Genomic DNA, 20519 nt, shown 5'->3' with positions numbered 1-20519 from the left:
ACTAACATCAAAGGCAGGTTAGAACCCAGTGATCTCCTGGTTCCAAACCTCTTCCGATTTTTTTACTATACCACCCTCCTTCCATTTTCAATTTTTAATTTATGCTTGCTATTGTAGAATTGAATCTGTTTGTAAACTGTCAGATAAGGGAATGACTTGGAGTCTAACAAAGCTAGATTTGGTTCTGAGCTCTAATGTTTACTCTCTATATGGACTAACTCAAGTTACTTACTATATCTTTGATGATGCTAAAGAGGAAAGGAGAAAAAAAATAAAAACACAAAACAAAAAAAGAGGAAAGAAACAAACTTTTATTAAGGCTGTCTATGTGATCTCATTTGATTCTCCTAACAACCCTGGGTGGCAGGATCTATAATTATCCTATTTTACAAATAAAGGAATTGAGGCAGACAGAGGTTAAGTAACTTGTCCAGTGTCTGAGGTCAGATTTGAAGTCAGAAGTTGAGTCTTTCTGATTCCTGTTCCTGCTCTATCCACTGTACCACTTAGCTGCCTCAGTTTCCTTGTCTTTAAAATAGGAATCCTGTATACACAGTGCTCAAAGCCCTTGTGACATTTGACAAAGAATATGCTTATGTAAGAAGCTGTGTGAACTCCAAAAAGCAGAAAAGGCTTAAGTCCATATGCAGAAATTGGCCTTTCTACAATTTTGCAAATGAGGCCTCCTCATGCATGTGCTTAAACAACTATGGGAAGTGTTTAAAAGACAGTTGTGTTCATTAAAAACACTTTTATGGAATTAAATAAGTTTGAGTTGAGTTAGTTAAAATAATGAAACAGACTAAACTTTCATTGATTGAAAGTGAATTGTTTTGTCAATTTCATTTTAAAAATTGAATAATTACCCTTTTCATTTTATCCCCGCCCCCCCAGTCAGGCCCCAAGTCAAGCTTTTTGTTCCCTATATTTTGGCCAAATCCCATCTGTCTGTTTACAGATGGGCAGGTCCTTTGGTAAATGGGCCAGTTTCTGCATATGGCCCCTTTATACTTGTCCTCACATCTGTTTGTTCCTTTGCCAAAATGTATGTTGTCTTTCTTACTTTCCCCCTTAGATGTGTTTTTGATGGCAGAATGCATGTTTCCTCCACATTTTGTACATTGAAACCCCACCTCCTAGGGCTCAGACCTTAGATGATTAAGGTCAGCCAACAGAGCCCTTAGGAAGAAACCTTTTGAAGAGGTGGTATATTGCCAAGGAGAGACCCATGAGAGAGGAAATTGTAAACTGGCCCTGATTAAACCAAAATCCAAAGAGGTTGAAATCTAAGGGGCCACCTGGGAGGTGACAAACATGTCTTAGAAATAGTCCAAAACTGATAAATCAGGAAGCACATATTAAACAGGAAGCATCAAGCATCAAGAAGTTGCCATGAAATGGCTCTGGCAGGCTGATTGCCTCCCTCCCCTCTCCTCGTTCAGTCACCATCCTTGTTTCATCATCATTCAGTCCAAACCTTCTCTAATGCTCAGACCAGTGATGTTCTATCTCCTTAGATGAAGGCAATGACCCAAGCAATGGCCATGCTCGCTTTTTCATTGTGATCATTGACTACAAGCAAGTCTCCAAGACTTCATCAGGCTTGTGAATGAAATGATACAACTAAAAGCCATTGAAGATGCTGGGTTTTTTTTAACAGTTTTGTCACTGATCTACCTTTTCCTAGGATACCCAGAAGTCAAGTTCATTGATCCCCTTTTCATTTAGACAAGATGAGCAGAACCTTTCTTCTTCACATAATGTCAAAGTCTAGAAAAGCAAGGCATTGATGAAATAATCTATTTGAATCTTTATTACTTGTTTGTCTTCCACAACACTAGATATAAAAGTTTTTTCTTCATTTTTCCTTGACCTATTCAGATAAATATCTTCCATCCATTATGGGAAAAAAAATAAAGCCTCTTTCCTAACCATTAGAGCAATCCCAAAGAGAAATGGATTTCTCCCTTAGTCAGTAGAATGAATTGTTGAAATTTAAATTGGATAATAGAAGATACAGAGGGACATAACAGATGTCTTGAAGTAATTAAAAAGGCTGCCCTGTAGAAATGGGAGTTAGACTTATGTTGCCGGACACCAAAGGAATGAACTAGGAAGACTGATGTAACTTTCAATCACATCATCGAACAGCTCAAGAAGGAATGAAATGATATGAAAACACAAAGGAAAACAATTCTGATGAGAAGGGAAAGTATCTGAAGAGAAGTGTATATGTAGAGTTCCAATTCCAATTCCAATTCTAATTTTTAAAAGTTTCAAGAATGGAATTTAACATGTTCAGTACGGAAGAAAGATCAAATTTACCAAAAGAAACCAAACAAGACACCAAATATTAGAGCATGGCAAGGTCCTGGAAAAATGTCATGAATTCTAAAGCTCAAAATGAGTTGAGGCTTATTGAACTGCTAAGGAGAGCAAAAATGATATTTACTTGTTTGTCTATTTATGTTGGAAGGGAAAGCCTTTCCCTTGGGGTGCATTGGAGGAATTATATAACCGACAATGGAGAGAAGGCAGAACTGTCCAATTGGTACCCTATTTATATGCTTGGTACAAGATAGTGGACTTTACTCTAGAAATAATGGAACCAAAATGACAAGTGGCAGCAGATACCCACCATAAGTAGGGAGATAGCAAGAGGACACCTAGCTGCTCTTGGTGAATTCAGGCCAACTGGCACACATGGACCATATCAGTGGGTACTGGAAGAATGGGCAAGCTGCTGTCAGAAATATTTGAAAGATCATAGAGGAAGGGAAAGATTCACAAGACTGGAAAGGGAAAAATGTCCCAGTTTCCAAAATTGGGGAGAAAACAGTCATAATATTTGAAAAGCACTTTGCATAATACACAGCAGTAGACACTTTGTAAATGCTTACTTTCTTCCCTTCCCCTGCAAAATTGTAGGCCGGTGAGCTTGACTTCAATTCTTGTAGATATTCTATAATGGATCATTAAAGAGATGATTAAGGAACAACTAGAAAAGGAAGCAGAGATTGCAAAGAATACAGACTATTCTAGACTAGCCTTATTTTCTTTGTTGACAAGATTATTAAACTAGTAGGTAAGGAAAATACTTTGATCATAATTTACTAAGCAAAGCTTTTGATAGAATGTCTTGTACTATTAATAGATATAGAGATAGACATAGACATAGACATGGACATGGACATATATATATATATATATATATATATATATATATATATAGAGAGAGAGAGAGAGAGAGAGAGAGAGAGAGAGAGAGAGAGAGATGTAGATATATACATGTATATATAAAGGAAAGCTATGTATCGGGTAATAATGCAAGCAGAGGGATTAAGAAATGATTGTGTTGTGAGACTCAAGGAGAAATTTGATTCCAGGAGGTCAATAGTGGAGTAGGCCAAGGAACTGTGTTTGGTACTATGCTGCTTAACAATTTGATCAATAACTTATACAAAAGAATAAATAGCGTACTCATCAAATTTTCATATGACATAAAATTGGAGTTTATAGTTTATACATTAGATGACATAGTAAGGATATCAAGATGTCTTACCATTTAGAGAGCATTGGATTAATAAATGAAGAAAATCCTACCCAAATCACAACCAAGAGAAATTGCAAGGAAAAGCTTGAATATTTTTTCCAAACTAAATGTGTTGTTTCTTCTGTATGCCACTAGGGAGAAATGCAAAAATTTTCAGTTGAGCACCAAAAAATAAACTTAGTAATATAAGAAAAGGAAGACAGGTAAAAATGGCCATTAATATGAGATGGTATGAGGTGGAGAGGGAGACTCATAATTTACTATATTCAGTGCACAAACACTTGTGATATCCAAATAAGATTATGTTTATATAAGAAATTATTAAAAATATGTGGGGGTTTTAGTGAATTGCAAACTCACTGAAAGTCAACAGTTAATTGTTAAAAAGCATTGATGTCACACTGAATCACTATTAACCCTCAAATCAATATCACACTTGAAGTCAACAGTATGATATTGGGTCACAGAAACTAAATGAATCTTCTATTGGATTGAGAGGGATGATAGATAGTTCTTGAGAAATATTTGTCCCATTGAACTCTTCTCTAAAAATCAACTCCTAGAATTGAAAACATGCCTCTGGTGTATTCCATTCCATTCCATTCTGGATGCTACATTTTAGGGAGAACATTGTGAAGCTAGTGAATATGCAGAAGAGAGCAAACAGAATAGTGACCAATACTTTGTTTCTGACTTTCAAGGAATGGTTGAAATAAAAGGAAATGTTTACTCTAGAAAAGAGAAGGCATAAATTGTTATATGATATAAGGATTCTTCTGCTTTAATCTAAACAATGGAATAGAGAAATGGGTAGAACTTAAGGGAAATTAGTCTTAATGTTAGAGAAGAACAATGCAAAATAACATTTTTATAGTTAGGAATATCCAGACATGGACACTATAAGGGCAGTTGGATGTATCAAAGAATATACAACTACTGGCTCTGGCATCAGGAAGACTCTTCTTCCTAAGTTCTAATTCAACCTTCAGAAACTTACTATCAGTGTGACCATAGCTAAGTCACTTAATCCTATTTGCCTCCATTTCTTCATCTATAAAATATCTGAAGAAGGAAATGGCAAACCACTCCAGTATCTTTGCCAAGAAAAACCCAAATGAGGTCACAGTGAGTTGGACATGACTGAATAAGCACTCAGTTCAATAAAAATTCTTTGGAATCTGCTATTTCGGGAGCTCATGAGTATTCTCTTTCTAGAGAAGTCATCATTCAAAATGACTTTGACCACTTTGAGAGAATGATTCAATAAGAGTTTTGTTCAAGTACAGATTAGGCCACCTGGCCCCTGAGCTTCCTTCTATTTGTGATTGTGTGATTTGATGATGTCTTGTCCCATCTTCACAACGACATATAGATCTTCCAGACATTCAGATTTGAGGAATCAACTATACTGATGCTCAAGGAAATGGCAGCAACAGGCTTTTCTGTACAGAAAAATCCATGACTTTTTCCAGTCCATTGTACTTGGCCATGATTTGAAGATATTTCCCTTCCCTTCAAATCTTTCCATATGTTGACAAAAATATATATTTTCTGCAAGTTTCATTTGTTATGCAGTTATTTTAGGTTCTTAAATAGGGTGGTTAGGAAGAAACAAACATAAATTGCTAGTATAATTGATTCTTTGTGAAATTCATATTTTGGCCCAAATTTGGAACAAAATATTCAATATCGGAATGAAAGGGAAGAAAAAGAGTTAATCTCGTTTCCTGCCTCTGAAGTTAATAATCCTGACTCTGGATGAAAACAATAATAAGAATAGCTAGCACATAGAACTTGAAGGTACATCAATATTTATCTCACTTCATCCTGACAAGAAGTCTGTGAAATAGCTACTGCTCTCCTTTTTAGTTTTAAACAAATAAGGAAATTAAGACTGAAAGAGTGAAGATCTTTCCCAGGATGCAGTCAGAATCCCATTTTGTGTTGACACTGCCCCTTTTTTCTGTACTGATACATTGGTCATGTAACACATTCTCTATTCTCTAAAATAAAGATGCTGAACTCAAATAGAAACAGAGCCCGATGGGCCAAATATTGACTTAGAAAACCTCAAATTAGTATTATCTGCATTTGGTTGTCTTTTTATTTATTTTGTTAAACATTCTAACGTGGTTGGAACACCAGGCCATGTCATGGGTCTGCATGGGCTCTGTGGCTAACACCAATGTGTTACATTAAGCCCATAATTACTAATTAAAGTCTGATTCTTTTGTTCTCTGATTTCATTTCCTCTATAGAGTCTTCTCTTCTTTATGTTGAGGCACAATTTTGTAGCAGGAATTCCTATAGAGTTATAGTTAGGAGATACTGGAGTTTGAATTCCTGGCTCTAATCACTTCAAACTAATTATGATTATAATTGCCCTGAACTCCCTGTTCCTGCACCCCAACCCCAATGCCCTCTACTTCAGAGATAGCAGCTAACGGGAAACAGCATTAACTATTCCACACCTCAAATACACAACACCAGGCCAAATCTTATTTCAAAGCTTTGATCACTGCTTGTTCCTCTTTGGGCTTTGCTATGTGGTGATACTTGAGAAAGGAAGCCACAAACCACCATATATACACATTCTCACACACCGCAGTGGTGATACCAGGAAAGGCGCTCTGTACATCCTGACCATTTTCTCCAACATTTTCTCAGCTTCATCCTCAAAAACCCAGTAACATAAAGCTCACCCTAATTACTGGGTCCCCAAGAAACTGAGCCAAAGAGACTTTTTCCAGAGGCATACATCTGGTGTCTGAGGCAGGATCTGATAACAAGTATTCTTGAATACTATTCACTGGGCCATCTAATTGGCAAAGGGGGCCTTCAGTCAGGAAGACCTGAATTCAAATCTGTCTGTGGACATGTCCTAGCTGTATGACCCTGGACCAGTCATTTCACCCTGTTTGCCTCAGTTTCCTTATCTATAAAATGAACAGAAGAAGAAAATGGCAAACCAATCCAATATATTTGTCAAGAAAACTTCAAATGGGGTCATGAAGAAGATGTCTGACTTGACCAAAGAATAGTAACAATAGGGGCAGCTAGGTGGCGTAGTGGATGAAGCACCGGCCTTAGAGTCAGGAGTACCTGGGTTCAAATCCGGTCTCAGACACTTCATAATTACCTAGCTGTGTGGCCTTGGGCAAGCCACCTAACCCCGTTTGCCTTGCAAAAAAAACCTAAAGAAAAAAAAGAATAGTAACAATAACGACTAGCTGACAAAGCTTGTTTTATTCCCTAAATATAAGCAAAACAATTTGAATCTTTCTTTTATTTGCCAATTCTCCAGACACTTGAAGTCAGTTATCATTCCTTTTCCCTTCTCCTAGCTTTGACACTCCCAAGGTCCGTGTGCCTCATTATTCTACCTTCCTCGTCTTGTTAGTTGTCTCTTTAAAACATGGCCCCAGTTAGTGATAGCAGTATTTAGATGTGGCGTAACCCTAGCAGGATACAACGTGACTATTCCCTCATTTTGGATCTTATGCTATTCTTAATTTAGCTTAAAATTACTTGCCCAGGTTCTCTTAGATAGTGACAGAGGCAGGATGGACAAAAGGCTTCAATGTCCTTATGCCCATAATAAATCATCCTTGCTAAAGGTATTGGGCTAGAGTGAAAAACACAAACAAAAAGCCCACGCATGTGAATTCAGACATCCAAGGATGAAATCTGGACTGTAATCCTAACCATCCACATCACTATGCTCATATCACTTAGCCTTACTAGTTTGTTCAAAAGTAAAATTGTCACAGTTATGACATAACGGCTCGTCTCACCCAGCAATTGCGAGGGGAAATAATCTTTGAGAACCTTTAAACTTCACAGAAACGTCAGCTCTGCTAGTGGGATCTATCTTCATACCATGTCATTTAAAACTCATTTAAAAACTCATTTAAAACGGAAGAGATCTGGACATCTTGGGAAGGGGCCTAGATACGGCAGTTTTTTAACTCCTGTCTCTGCCTTTCCCCTGAGGTAGGTAGGTTGGTAGAGTGGAAAAAGATCTCAACTTTAGTTAGAGCAGCTGAGTTCTAATCCAAGCTATCACTCACTACCTACATGATCCTGAAAAAATCTCATAATCGCAATGAGCTTCAAATTTTTCATCTCTTTGGTCCCTTTAGACCTTTGATGCAATAGCCAGCATATGTTATGACGACCCATCTTTCCCCATGAACCACTGGATAGAATTTCATTTTCCATCTCATAGTCAGGGATAAGGAACAGATAGAAGCACAAAGTTCTTCACTTTTCTTTGCAAACTAGACCCCTAAGACAGTCTGATGCAGCCTGTCTATCTCTTCTCAGAGCAATGATTTTAAGTGGACGAAATAAAACAAATGCTATTGCAAAGGAAATCAAATATACTGAAAATTATCTGAAAACACCCATTTTAATAAAAATTTTGAACCCCAGGTTAAGAACTGTTGCTGTAGAGGATTAAAAAGAAAAAAAATCAACTATTAAAGCCCCTACTCTGGCTCTGCCAATATGCTAAGGGCTGAATTTTTTTCTCTGATTGAAGTGTTAATGTGAGTTTGACTCAAGTGGAAAAAGACCAAGGACCCTGGTGTAATTGAATTACTTTCTTGAAATCCCAGCAAATTGCTAGCCAACTCTTTTTTTCCCCTTCCTGGGTATTCATCATTCAGCTCATTAATCTAAGGAAAAAGGAAATCAACCTTCTTGAAGTGATGTCTCTAAATTTATTCTAAGAGATTTTTTTTCCTGACAATTTCTTTTAGGAACCAGTTTTATCTGTTAGCCTGTGTTTATTTTGTCATCTATCAAGGGCAAGTGTAGCTGGCAGTCATGGTCAGATCATGAGATAAAATGTGACCATTTCAGTATTGATGTTGCTCCCAGAATGTACTAAGGTGTGTCACTGTCCTTACACATTAGCTAATAGAAATTACTTAATGGACGCAGAGACCAACTCAGCAAAAATCAATAACTCTGCTGATCTCTTCCTCCGCCTCATCTCTTTCTCCCTCCCTCCCCAACTCAAAATCCAGCATTAAAGAATGTCAGAACTGAAAGGGTACTCAATAATCATCTACAACCCCTGACCCCCCCAAAAAAATCCTCTTTATAACATATTTGATAAACTGAGGTCCAGAGATAGTAAATGATTCCCCAAGTTCACATAGATCATATGTGACAGAGACAACCTTCAGTCTCAACTGGGAAGCCTCCAGTCATGGGGAACCAGACTTCTTTGGGATGATCTGGGTTGTATTTGTTTTCTTTATTCAAACTGTAATTTATCCCAAAATTCCTATTAAAGGGTAAGTCAAATATCTTTTCCAAATGACAGGACAATTGAAGCTACAGACTCCTTAAATTGTAATTGCATCTGTGTGCAGGTCTCAGGACCCCTAGAATCATAAATGCAGAATAGGAAGGAACTTCAGAGGCTGTATATATCACCCCCTTATTTAATAGAGGTAGCTGTGGCTTAAGAAGGTAGGGCAACTTGGATGAGGTCTCCCAGACAGTAGGCATCAAAGGTAGAGACTGAACTTTAGATGGCACCTTCCTTTTTCCACAATTCCCTTTTGCCTAAGAGGGAGAGAAACTTTTTGTTTAACTTCTGGGATGCTAAAGATTTTTGCCAAAACTAAAGAGGAGTGCCTTCTTCTTGCTGCCGTGCAACTCCCTTTCTAAAATGACTGGGGAAAGGAGTTTGCCTTTTGGATATATGGATTTATATGAATATATGATGGTGGTCTCCGTGGTGGTCAGTGTCTGCAAAGATGTGGAGAGTTAATGCAAATCACAAATAGCACTGGAGACCAGGAGTGGCCAACTTAGCCAAGAGTAGTCACTGAGGAAAGCCAAGTTCTTCATGAAGATGATGAGTCTAGGAAACAGGCCTATGAGTAAGGAAAGAAGTAAGTGATCTGAATTGTAGATTCCGACCTTCATTGAAGGCTTCATCTCTGAGTATGTTTTACTCCAAAGATAGTTTATTAGTCAGGAATTTAGGGGAGGATCTTGCATTCTTTGTGGGGAGAAAGAGTGGGCACTGTTTTCATTCAAAATTGTTCATCCCATTACCTAATTCTCAATTTCTTTCAAGATTAGATGTCTTAATATTTTATTTACTGTTTCTTAACATTTTATTTTTAAAAATTGTTTCTATGCTAGGTGCAACATTTCAGTGGATAAATGAATGATATCAAGATCTGAATAATCAATATCATCTCCTATCTTCAATCATTACTGATTCATTCCTTTAAATAACCTGTTATCAAATTAGTTTTCAAATGTTCAAGGTCTTTTAAATTGACTTTTTATCACCATCACCATTATTATGATCATTGTCCAAATTAATTTTCCTTAGTTTCTTCACTCAATGCCTATTTTCTTTATTATCCAGACCTTTTGCTATTCAACTCATCTGGACATTTGGCAGTTTATCAATATTCTTTGTCAGATAGGAATCTTGAATCACCAGACTTTTGTTTTTGGAACTTCCATCTAAAGGCAGAGAAAGATCAGAAAACCAAGGAATAGAGCTACTATTTGCTTCCTAATGTACTCAGAAAACCATGGAAAGAGAAACTTGTGTTTCCCTGGATTTTTTAAAATTGAGATTAGATTAGAATAAGCCAGCTATCAACTAATCTATCTGTCTGGGTCCACCCTGCTACCTTGTTCTGCATCTCTTTCTTACCACTACAGGATCTTATTGGAGTGAATTAATAATAGCAATCCGGCCTAGCTATGTGTCTTGAATTGGGTCTTGAGTACAATCGAAGATGTTAATCTTAATGTCCCATGCCCTCGTTAGAGACAGTCTGCCTTCATGTTTTTTTTTGGGTCAGCTGAACTCACATAGAGCACTCTGCATAATTAAATCCCAGGCTGAAGTGTAAGGAGTCCCAGGAGACCTCTCCTCTCTGAGATTGCTTCTTTAGATAGAATCCTTTCTAACCTAAAAGGTGCCAATCATCTTCAGTGGTTCTCTATTGTATAGCTGTGCGTCCCTAGGTAAATGCCTTAATATTAACAAATTTTAGTTTTGTCATTTGTATGATCAGGATAATGACATCTTTGGTGTCTCCTTCACATGACTATTATTGGACTCCTTTTAAATAGTATTTATAAATAAAGTGTTTTGCAAACTTTAGAGATCTTTATTAATGTTCATCATTATTGGTATAATAATCAACATCTCTTTGCTATTATATTTATGTCTGTTGGAGCTCAAAGAAACTATCTTGGACAAATTGATAAATTTCTCTTATTTTTTGTGTGTTTGGCAAACTTTTGAACAAGTAGATAGTACTGGATGTTCATCATTTAAAGAAAATAAAAGGATACAGGCTGATCTTTGATAAAGTTAACAGGAACATTTTCAGGACAACTCCAAGGGCATTAGGATGATGGGGATGACAGCACCTCATTTGTAAAACCACCTACTTTTAATTCTTCTACCAGTCTCTGTACTCATAAAGCTTTTCTTCCCAAGTAGTTTAGAGACCATGAGTGTTTACTAAAAAGTATCATTCTTAAATTTACTAAAAGTATCATTCTCAAATTTACATAAACTAATATTCTGTCCAGGTGACCGTAAGCCATCATTTTCCTTGTAAGCCAATTTTGTATGCCAAATTCATGATAAAATAGCTTCAGTGCATTTTGCTTACCAAATTCTCAAGGATTTTTGGAGATTCTTATTTGCAGGATAGGAATTTGTCCTACATTCAATGGAGAATAGCCTTCCTGCATTATGTAACTGTCTATTGGATAAATATCTCTTTAAGTATTCTATAGATCTATATTTTTGCCACCTATGGTGATATGTTGTATACATTCTACCATTTCCTTGTAAATATGCATTGACCTATAATTTTGAGCTCCTTCAGAAAGATCTGTCCATAGTTTCTGGCAGCAGTGACATTATCCCATGCTTTTATCATCAAATCTTTTTTTTTTTCTTTTTGTAAGTAAATTCACTATTCTCAGTCATTTGTCTAATACTTCTCTGTTGATATATTTGTTGAATGAATTAAAATAGATGCTATCCCTTGAGGTCCTTTTGTTTCAATTTTTGGGTCTTGCTGTTTCACAGAGTCCAGGTGGTTTATATACTAATTTATGTTATATTTGTTAGGTTTAGTGACAAATGCCTATTATAGGCATTTATTATGGATTATTTTTACAAAGTGATATCTATCTAGGAAAAAAGCTGCAAAGTTTTAAGCTTTTTCTTTTGTGGTCTGAGAACTTCTCTCATTTATTATCCTTTTTTGATGAGGAAATATCCTTTCTAAAATGCTTTAAACAGGTGAGATCTTGTTCGGCATCCCTTCTTATTCTTCTTTCACAACATGACTAATATGGAATTAAGTTTAAAATTTACATACTTCATGTATTTCAGATTACTGGCTGTTAAGGGGAGGGGGAGGAAAGGGAAGGAGGGAGAAATTGTAGAATTCAAAATCATTAAAAAAATTACTTTTGAAAACTATCTTTGCATTTACTTGGAAAAAAAATTTATATTAAGAAAAAAAGACCTTTCTGCTTTTATTACCAGGTTCTATTGCCAGAACTGAATATCCCTATCTGAGAGAACAATAATCCAGTTTATGTTTCTCAGCAATCTTCAGAATTAGGCAGCGTACATCACTTTATCCCTGTTTTTAGAGTAACTTGCTTCTAATCTAATAACTAGCAATTGGAGGAGTTGGGATTTGAATCTAGGTCTCTAACCTCTAAATCTCACCCTCCTCATATACCAGGCCCATTGCTTCTTCCTGGCTCCAGATATCCTGCTGTTTCTCCCTTTCATCCTTAGGGGTTAGCCAAGGATTTCACTGATTTTTGCTATTATTTCTTCATTGACCATGGAACCTCTAAGCTGTCCTCTAAGCTGAGCAAAGATAGCCTTTTTCAAAATCCTGATTCCTCAGTGGAAGAAAAATAGAAGAAAACGGTTTTGATTTTGATTTTTTTTTTTCTTTTCCTAGAAATGTTCTCTCCTGCTCACATATAGTATTTTGGGGGACATTAACTTACCCATTTTTTATCATTTTACAGATAGATCATGTGGTCCAGGGACATGCAGCCTACCCTGAATTGCAAGCAAAGGCTTCAGCCAGGTAAACTCTTACCCTTCCTACACCATATCTTTGTGAAAAATAAAGTGTTTTTCATTTACTTTGTTACACTTATACCGTCTCATGCTCATCAATATTTTGGGTTTAGAATTATACAAAATATATTAATTTACATATATATTTATATCCTGTCTCTGAAAGGCACTACCTGTGTGGTGCTGAACAAGTCTTTACACCCTTCTTTATCTTGACTGGGGCACTAGGTGAATTAAAGTTCTGGCAAGTTCTAAATTCTATGATCCTATCAGCCTTCAACATTAGGAGAGAATAGACAGAGATTACTTTCATTTTTCAGATGCACAAACTGAGGTTTAGGAAGCACCTGATGAATATGAGACAATGACCCAAGATTTGGGATTCTCTGTTCATGGATCTTTCCCTTGCCTCAAAATGAATTTCATCGGCACCTAAGTTGTATATGGGACTAGGGCTTAATGGCAAATTCTTGTACATTGCTGTCAGATGAACCTGAGAGGGTGCTCTTAATAAGGTAGTGTTGTGACAGAATAGGATAAACTGTTGAAGTAGAAAGGGACCTTGGATGTTATCCAGAGACTAGGAGAGCTGTATTTTTTAGTGAGCTAGCAACCAATTTGATTCAGTAGTGGAATGTAGTGAACATATGATAACAAATTAATGTGACTTTCAAGGAGTTGACAATGGAATGGAATGATATTTATTAATATATTTTATTTTTACATCTCCTATATATTCCCCAAAGTTTTCCTTCCCATAAGTAAATCTAATTACAAAGAAATAAAAAGAGAACAAAAAGTTCATCAAAACTAATATCATGAAAAATTTTATATTAAACTAAGTCGATAGGCTTCAACTCCCACAGAAAATAAGACCCACATTTTATAGACACTGACAAACTATAGAAGTGCAAAGAATGGGGAAGAGTCACAACAATGTCCTCTGAGGTGATCCCAAGGAAGTGCTAGGAATATTTGGCTGGAGAAAAGAAGACTTAAGTGGAATATCATAACTGTCCTTAAGTATCTAAAAAGCTGAGGTGGAGAGAAGGAACTAAATTTTTCCTGTTCCCCCTACCCATCCTGGGGTGGGGGTGGGGATGGATGGGCAGAAATAGGGATGATAACATCACTTCAGAGCCAGATGAATTTAATATCAGATACTCCCAGTACAAATGAGGAAACTGAGGTCTAGGGAATTTAAAAGATTTGACCATGGTCACAGAACTAACAAGGTGCAGAGCACAACTCAGCAGCTCAGCCTAGGTCAGGACATTGAATAATTGTTGCCCAAGACAAACAATGTGATACAGTGGAAAGAGACTGACTGGGAAGTCACCTAGAATCCCCAGAGTTTGATTTTTTTTCTCTGCAAAATGAGGGAGTTGGACTCCCACTGCCCTTCCAGTTTTATATCTATGATCTTATGAAATTTAGAACCATTCAAAGGAAAAATCTCATCATTAGAGCTATTTAAAAGTGAGGAGGTAGTGAGGTCTCCCTATCTGAACATACCAATTGATACCACCCACTTTGCAAAAGTGTCACTGTCCACTCCTACCATTCAACCATTCCTGATTCATTCCTTAGATCAATCAGTCAGCAAGCATTTATTAAGCAGCCACTATGTACCAGTCACTGCCATGTCCTAGAAGATGGAAACCATTTTGCTTTTAAGATTTGCCCACTGAATATGGGAATGCCCTGGGGGAATGCTGACATCTAAATCTCTGATCAGCTAACACCTCAATTATCTATTAACACCTTAGCAAGAATTAGTAGGAATGGAACAGTGAGGAAAGGAGGAAAGACAGTGAGGTGACCCAGAGGGAGGAGAGGAGGCAGCATAGGATTTGGAGGATGGTACACGGCTCTCCAAAGTTGTCTCCTGCAGAAGATATTATTGGTCAATTTTCTTTGAGTAATGTGGTTGCATCTTGCTAAGCTTTGCAGCATATATCCCTAAGGAACATGAAAACTACATCATAGGAAAATAATTTTAAAAAATAGCAACCTAAAGAAGATGCCATTTAGCTTCTCTTCATCTCAGCTTCCCCATCTTAAAATAAAAGCAATGGCTACACCTATCTCAAAGAACCAAATGAGATAACCTACCTCCTATTAGCACTCAGACTTTAAAGAGCTACGTGAATCTACGTTGTTCATCACCTTTCTCTTCGTCTTCTCTTCTTTGCGATTCCCCTGTCTCAATCTGGAAGGAGTTGTCATACCGAAGAGGTAACAGACTCAGCTTTGTGTGGTACAATCTGGACTATTGGACAGAAGGCCCAGAAGGGGCAGAGTGTGGCTCAATGTTTGGAGAAAAATATTCTAATAATTTGCAAAGTGTGAAAATGCATTGAGCTGCCCCATGATGTAATTAGTTTCTGGTCACTAAAATAATCCAATAAAGTCTGTCCATCTGCCAGAAAATTGTGGTAGTGGGAAGTCTTGCTTGGAATGAGTTGTACTAGATAATACTACTACTACTCCTACTCCTACTCCTACCACTACTACTGCTCCTGCTGCTGCTGCTATTATTACTACTACTAGTACTGTCACTGCTACTGCTCCTACTACTACTTCTACTACCACTATCACTACCACTACTACTACTACTATTACTACTACTACTACTACTACTACTACCACCACCACCACTACCATACTACTACTACTACTATTACTTAGCACAGTAAGGGCTCACTTAAATCTAATTCACATCACATGTCACGGCATCACCTCCCAGGTGTCATGGTCTTCTTTGAGAACAAACAAGCAACAATGCCAGCACTTAACACAGTGTAAGTATGGTAAATACTTAATAAATGCTTATTGCCTGAATGCTGGGGACAGGTTAGACCTGATGGCCTTTGGAGGAGCAGTGACCCTGTTCCCAGTCTAAAATGCCCCCAAAATGAAATGGAACAGAAACTTTTGTTTAGATATCACTTTATAATAGATTCCCTTTCTTTTCTTTAGCCTTGTAATAATGTCTGTTGTGGTTACTGTCTTTTAATCCACATTCTGACATCTCTTTTGCTGACTAGACTTACTATACATCAACTCTTGGGGTTTCTACTGTTGGATCCAGAATTTTCTGCATTTCTCAGATCAACCAGGTTGACCTTTACCTTTATAACTTTCTTTTTCCTGGCATCATTCTCCTTTTCCTTCTGCTAACAATATCCCTTTATTAAAGGCTCTGCTTTTCTGGTTTCTTTTGTTGCTTAAATTTCTTTCCCTGTTATTTTTTCCCTGTACCATCCTATTTCTAGTCCATTCTACCTTGGTGACAACTCTTGAATCATACACTTAGACTTAAAACCAGAAAGGACCTTAGAGACAATAAAGGTCTACCCTTAATTTTATACATAAGGAAACTAAGATTCAGTCAAGGCCAAAGACTCAGTTAGTAAGCTCCAAAGGCAGGAGTTGAATTCAGCTCTTCCTGATTGCCATAAGACTACTCTGTTGTATACTCCCATACTGCCTTGATTCATGAGGAAGCTGGTTGCCATAAAAGTCTGACTTCTTGCAACTGTCTGCCCAGGTTTCACTAATGCCAAGAAGGCAACAAAAAATCCAAGAGAGACCAGAAGGGATTCCAGCCTTGCCCTGGAGCCTGAAGTCTAATAGTTAGAGTTATCAGTCCATCAACAAGTATTCATTGAACATCTATCACACACTGGTAACCAAGCTAGAAGTGATGTAAACTTTAACCCATGTCGTTCTTCTGACATCCAGACCAATATTCTCTTCCCAACAAATCATCACTGCTTTGCACAGTCCACAAGATAGTCATTGAATGCACAGTTTCATATATTTTTATTTTACAACATATATGGAAATATTTTGTTTATTTGGTATTTATTAAGTGCAAAAAGATAAAAAAAGTGAAAATTATATTGTTTTTTTTTTCTTCCTGGCACCTCATTTATCAAAAAGTTCATATGATAATGGCCAAGGGCTCAGGAAAGAGGAATAGAGTTCAACTTCAGTCATCCCTCCTACAGGCTAGACTCAATACAAAATAAACATTGGTTCCTGACCTCAAAGAACTCATGGTTTGATGGGGGAAATGGGACCTTGTGGTTCTCTTTTTGGATGCTAGTACCTGCCTCTGGGCCAGGAACATAGATAGATAGATAGCTATACAGATAGACAGATAGTTGGATGGGCAGATAGATGGATTGATGGATGGATGAATGGATGGATAAATATGAGAAGAAGTGTTTGGTTTATAAATAGAGTAAAACAAGATAATACCTGTTTTCAAGAAGTTTACATCTAATGAAGGAAGATAATAAATAAATCAGAATTCAAAAGAGGGTTGGCATGAAGACTATGGGATGGAATATAGATGATGACAAATGCCAGACTTGGGAAGTGAACTCAGGTCACTTGACTACATTTCTAGAAATCTTCACAATGTAAAACATCCATGATTAATTGCTGAGATAAATGAAAGTGAGATTATAGGACTATTGCTACCTTCTCAAGAAGACAATCAACTTTCCAATTGTTATGAGATGTAATTCCTTCATTCTTTCCTCTTTTCCTTTCTTCTTTTCTTCCTTCCTTCTTGTCTCTCTCCTTCCCTCCCTCCCTCTTTTTCTCCCTTCCTTCCTCTCTTCCTTGCTCACTCCCTTCTTTCTTTTCTTTCTTCCTCACTCCCTCTCTATTTCTTCCCTCCTCTCACCCTCCCTCTATCTATTATTTCCCACCTTCCTTTTGTAAAATATTGTGGCATATCATTTATTTAGCAATATTGTCAACAATGGAGCTTTATGAATTATTTAGATCACTGAATAATAACCCTCCAAGCACCAAAAATCATAACAAATGTTGATGAAATGTATCTACAGGACATTATATATACTTTCCTGTCGCAGTAAATCATATACTGGTCTATTTTTACTTTTCTTGGTAATAATGTTTCTAGTGTAGTATTAAGTTTTCCAATAACACATTTGACAGAGTTCTTTAATTCATACAAAGCACCCTATAGACTTATTTTCCTTTGAGAAATTTCTCTAGCTTAGTTCTCTCATTCCCTGTTGTTTAGGGCACAGACTAGACAATGCCAGGCCTTCGATGACTGACTTCATGACCCTAGAGAAGTCATTTCCACTTACTATGCCTTAATCTATCTGTCCAATGTAGAAAATATTTAATAACAAAGGTGTTTTTTTCCAAAAATCTGATCATAACTCCTCTTGCTCCTTCTGAGTGGTTAACAGGATCATAACATCATATATTTTGTTCTGAAAGGTCCATCAAGTCAATTGCCTCATTTCACCAAGTAAGAAACTGAGATCCCAATAAGTTAAGGGCTCTGTCTTGACCACACAGAGTCAGGATTGCTTGTCTACAACTTCTAGCTGTAATTATGTTACTAACTAACTGGACCTATAAATGTCTAGTACCCTCTGGATGAGGGATGGATGGTCACCATACGAAAAACATTCAAAATTCTCTGAGTTCAGCACCAAGGAGGCACAACGCAAGGGCAAAATTATGTGAATAATGACATGAATTAGTTACTTTAATGTCTTCCAAGTGCACTTCATTTTGAATGATCGACTCAGATAGCACACATGGTTAGGTATAATTGAAAAAATATGGAGTTGAATGGTTTGGTTCAAAGTATAAATATGCAGCTGCAAGGAGGTCAGAAGTCAAAGGGGTAAAGCACATGTCAAGTTCCCTTAGGGATCTCATTAGTGCATGATTGACTATGGATGGGAAAACTAAATGAATATCACTGTGTGGACCTACAGTAAACGAGACAATGACCAATCAATAGTAATTAGGGCTAGATTCTGTTATTGACCCAGTTGCTTGAAACCAAATGCCCTACTTTGAGATTCCTGAGGAGTAAGAATGAAAAGATTTATGTGTGCTATTTGTGATAGTATGAGGAAAAGAGGGGGAGAAAGGGAGAAAAATAAAGGGGAAAAGGCAGGAATAGAGAGGGAAAGAGGAAGAGAGGGAGAAATGATGAGACAAAATTGGAGAGGGGAGAGAGAGGGAGAGAGAGAGAGAGAGAGAGAGAGAGAGAGAGAGAGAGAGAGAGAGAGAGAGAGAGAGAGAGAGAGAGAGAGAGAGAGAGAGAGAGAGGGAAAGAGAGAGAGAAAGGTAGAAATAAAGGAAAGGAAGAAAGGGAAAAAAAAAGAAAGAGCATAGGTTGCAAAGGAAAATGACTGAAAGGGAAGAGAATCCTTTGTCCTAGATGCATCATGCCTTGTTAAATTGGAAAGTCATTAAGCCTGTTCCAAAATCTTGATATCTGGATAGTTAAATGGTTTAATTGCTTCTTGACCCAAGGAGAAAGGGAAACTACCCTAGATTACCCAATTTTGGCCCTCTCCTATATAGATCCATAGCTAACTCGGACAACAGGACCTGTCCCTTTTATCTCTTCAGCTTCCCCAGAATTGTGAACCATAAGAACTGGAAGAGTCTGTAGGGATTCAAAGGTCAGGGCCCAGTTGTTTAGGGCATGGACTATACAATGCCAGTGCTGGAATATATATTAGAATATGGCACTTCTAATCTGGAAAGAACTTTCAAACAGAGATCATTGGTGCCAAGATCAAAATGAGGACATAAACTGCAAGCCAATGAAGGAAGATAGAACAAAGGTTTTCCAGTCAGGAGTCTTCTAAATATTTGACTTGCTCCAAGAGTTCAAGGATCTATTGCCTAGTCTAGAGATTATTTGCTATTTTCTACCCATCTTTATATCTTTGCACTGAATGTCCCCCATAGTAGAATGTGATCCCTTATCATTTCTACTTCCTAAGTCTTTTTTTAAAGTTTTTGCTAGGCAATGGGGTTAAGTGACTTTCTCATGGTCACATAACTAGGTAATTATTAAGTGTCTGAAATCAGATTTGAACTCAGGTCTTCCTGACTCCAGGGTTGGTGTTCTATTCACTGTGTCACCAAACTGCCCCTTCTTCATATCTTCCTTCAAACTCTCTCCTTCAAGAGGTCTCTTCTGTTTCTCCATCCCCCCCCCCCAATACCTTCCCTCTGAGATGACCTCCCATTTATGCTGTATATCTCTGGTATGTCCATAATTATTATATGTGGCCTTCTAGATCACAATTTGAGCTCCTTGAAGACCATTTAAACAAAACAAACACAAAAAAGTTCTTTGTAGTTTGGGACAGTGCTTAGCACATCATTTGATAAATTGATTGATTAATAGATAAAAAATGTCAGAATTAGAGGGATTATAGAACCTAAAATGTTAGAGCTTGGTTAAAACCAAGAATGGGAGAACTGATAGAACCCTTAGAAATTACAAATTGTTGAATGTGGGACAAAGAATGACCAAGCTGGGAGGGATCTCAATATGCACACTTCGGACCTGGGAGGGCCCTTAGAGATAGCAGACCTTTCAGAATACCATATAGTGGAGCAGAAGGGATATTTGAGGCCATCTGGTCTAATTGCCTTATTTTATAGGCCAGGAAATGAGACTCAGAGAAGGGACATGTTGAGGAATCACAGCTAGCTGGCATTAAATCCTAATAGTTCTATAACAATTGATATAAATTAAGATTGGGAACCTACACCAGTAATATATAACCACTGGCAACTTGCAACATTCCCTCGTCATTTTACAATGGACCCTGATTCATTCCAAAGGTGTTCCATGCCACTTTTTTTTAATGAAAGCAAACTAATATTAACCTTCAAGAGAAGTAGGGGGAGCTAGGAAAGGGGGATCCAAAAAAGAAATTATCATCCCATATTTCTGTTTCTAAAGATGTCAAAGCACATAAAATGACATCAGATTTGCTGTTTCCTCTACCCTGGAAATAGATTTGA

At 37.3% G+C, this 20519-nt stretch overlaps 1 protein-coding gene across 8 annotated transcripts in view; it reads left to right on the top strand.

Annotated features, from left to right (window-relative positions):
• The window catches only part of FGGY (FGGY carbohydrate kinase domain containing), a 529413-nt gene that overhangs the window by 399301 nt on the left and 109593 nt on the right, over window positions 1–20519 (top strand). For all 8 annotated transcript variants that reach the window (XM_074221312.1, XM_074221313.1, XM_074221311.1 and 5 more), the window contains one exon: window positions 12620–12681. In XM_074221312.1, coding sequence (XP_074077413.1) covers window positions 12620–12681 — 62 coding nt within the window. The remainder of the gene's footprint in view (window positions 1–12619; window positions 12682–20519) is intronic.

This window comes from Macrotis lagotis, chromosome 2, assembly GCF_037893015.1.
Source record: "Macrotis lagotis isolate mMagLag1 chromosome 2, bilby.v1.9.chrom.fasta, whole genome shotgun sequence".
NCBI lineage: Eukaryota > Metazoa > Chordata > Mammalia > Peramelemorphia > Peramelidae > Macrotis > Macrotis lagotis.
Note: the sequence above shows the minus strand (reverse complement) of the source record. Positions and strands in the feature narration are given on the sequence as shown.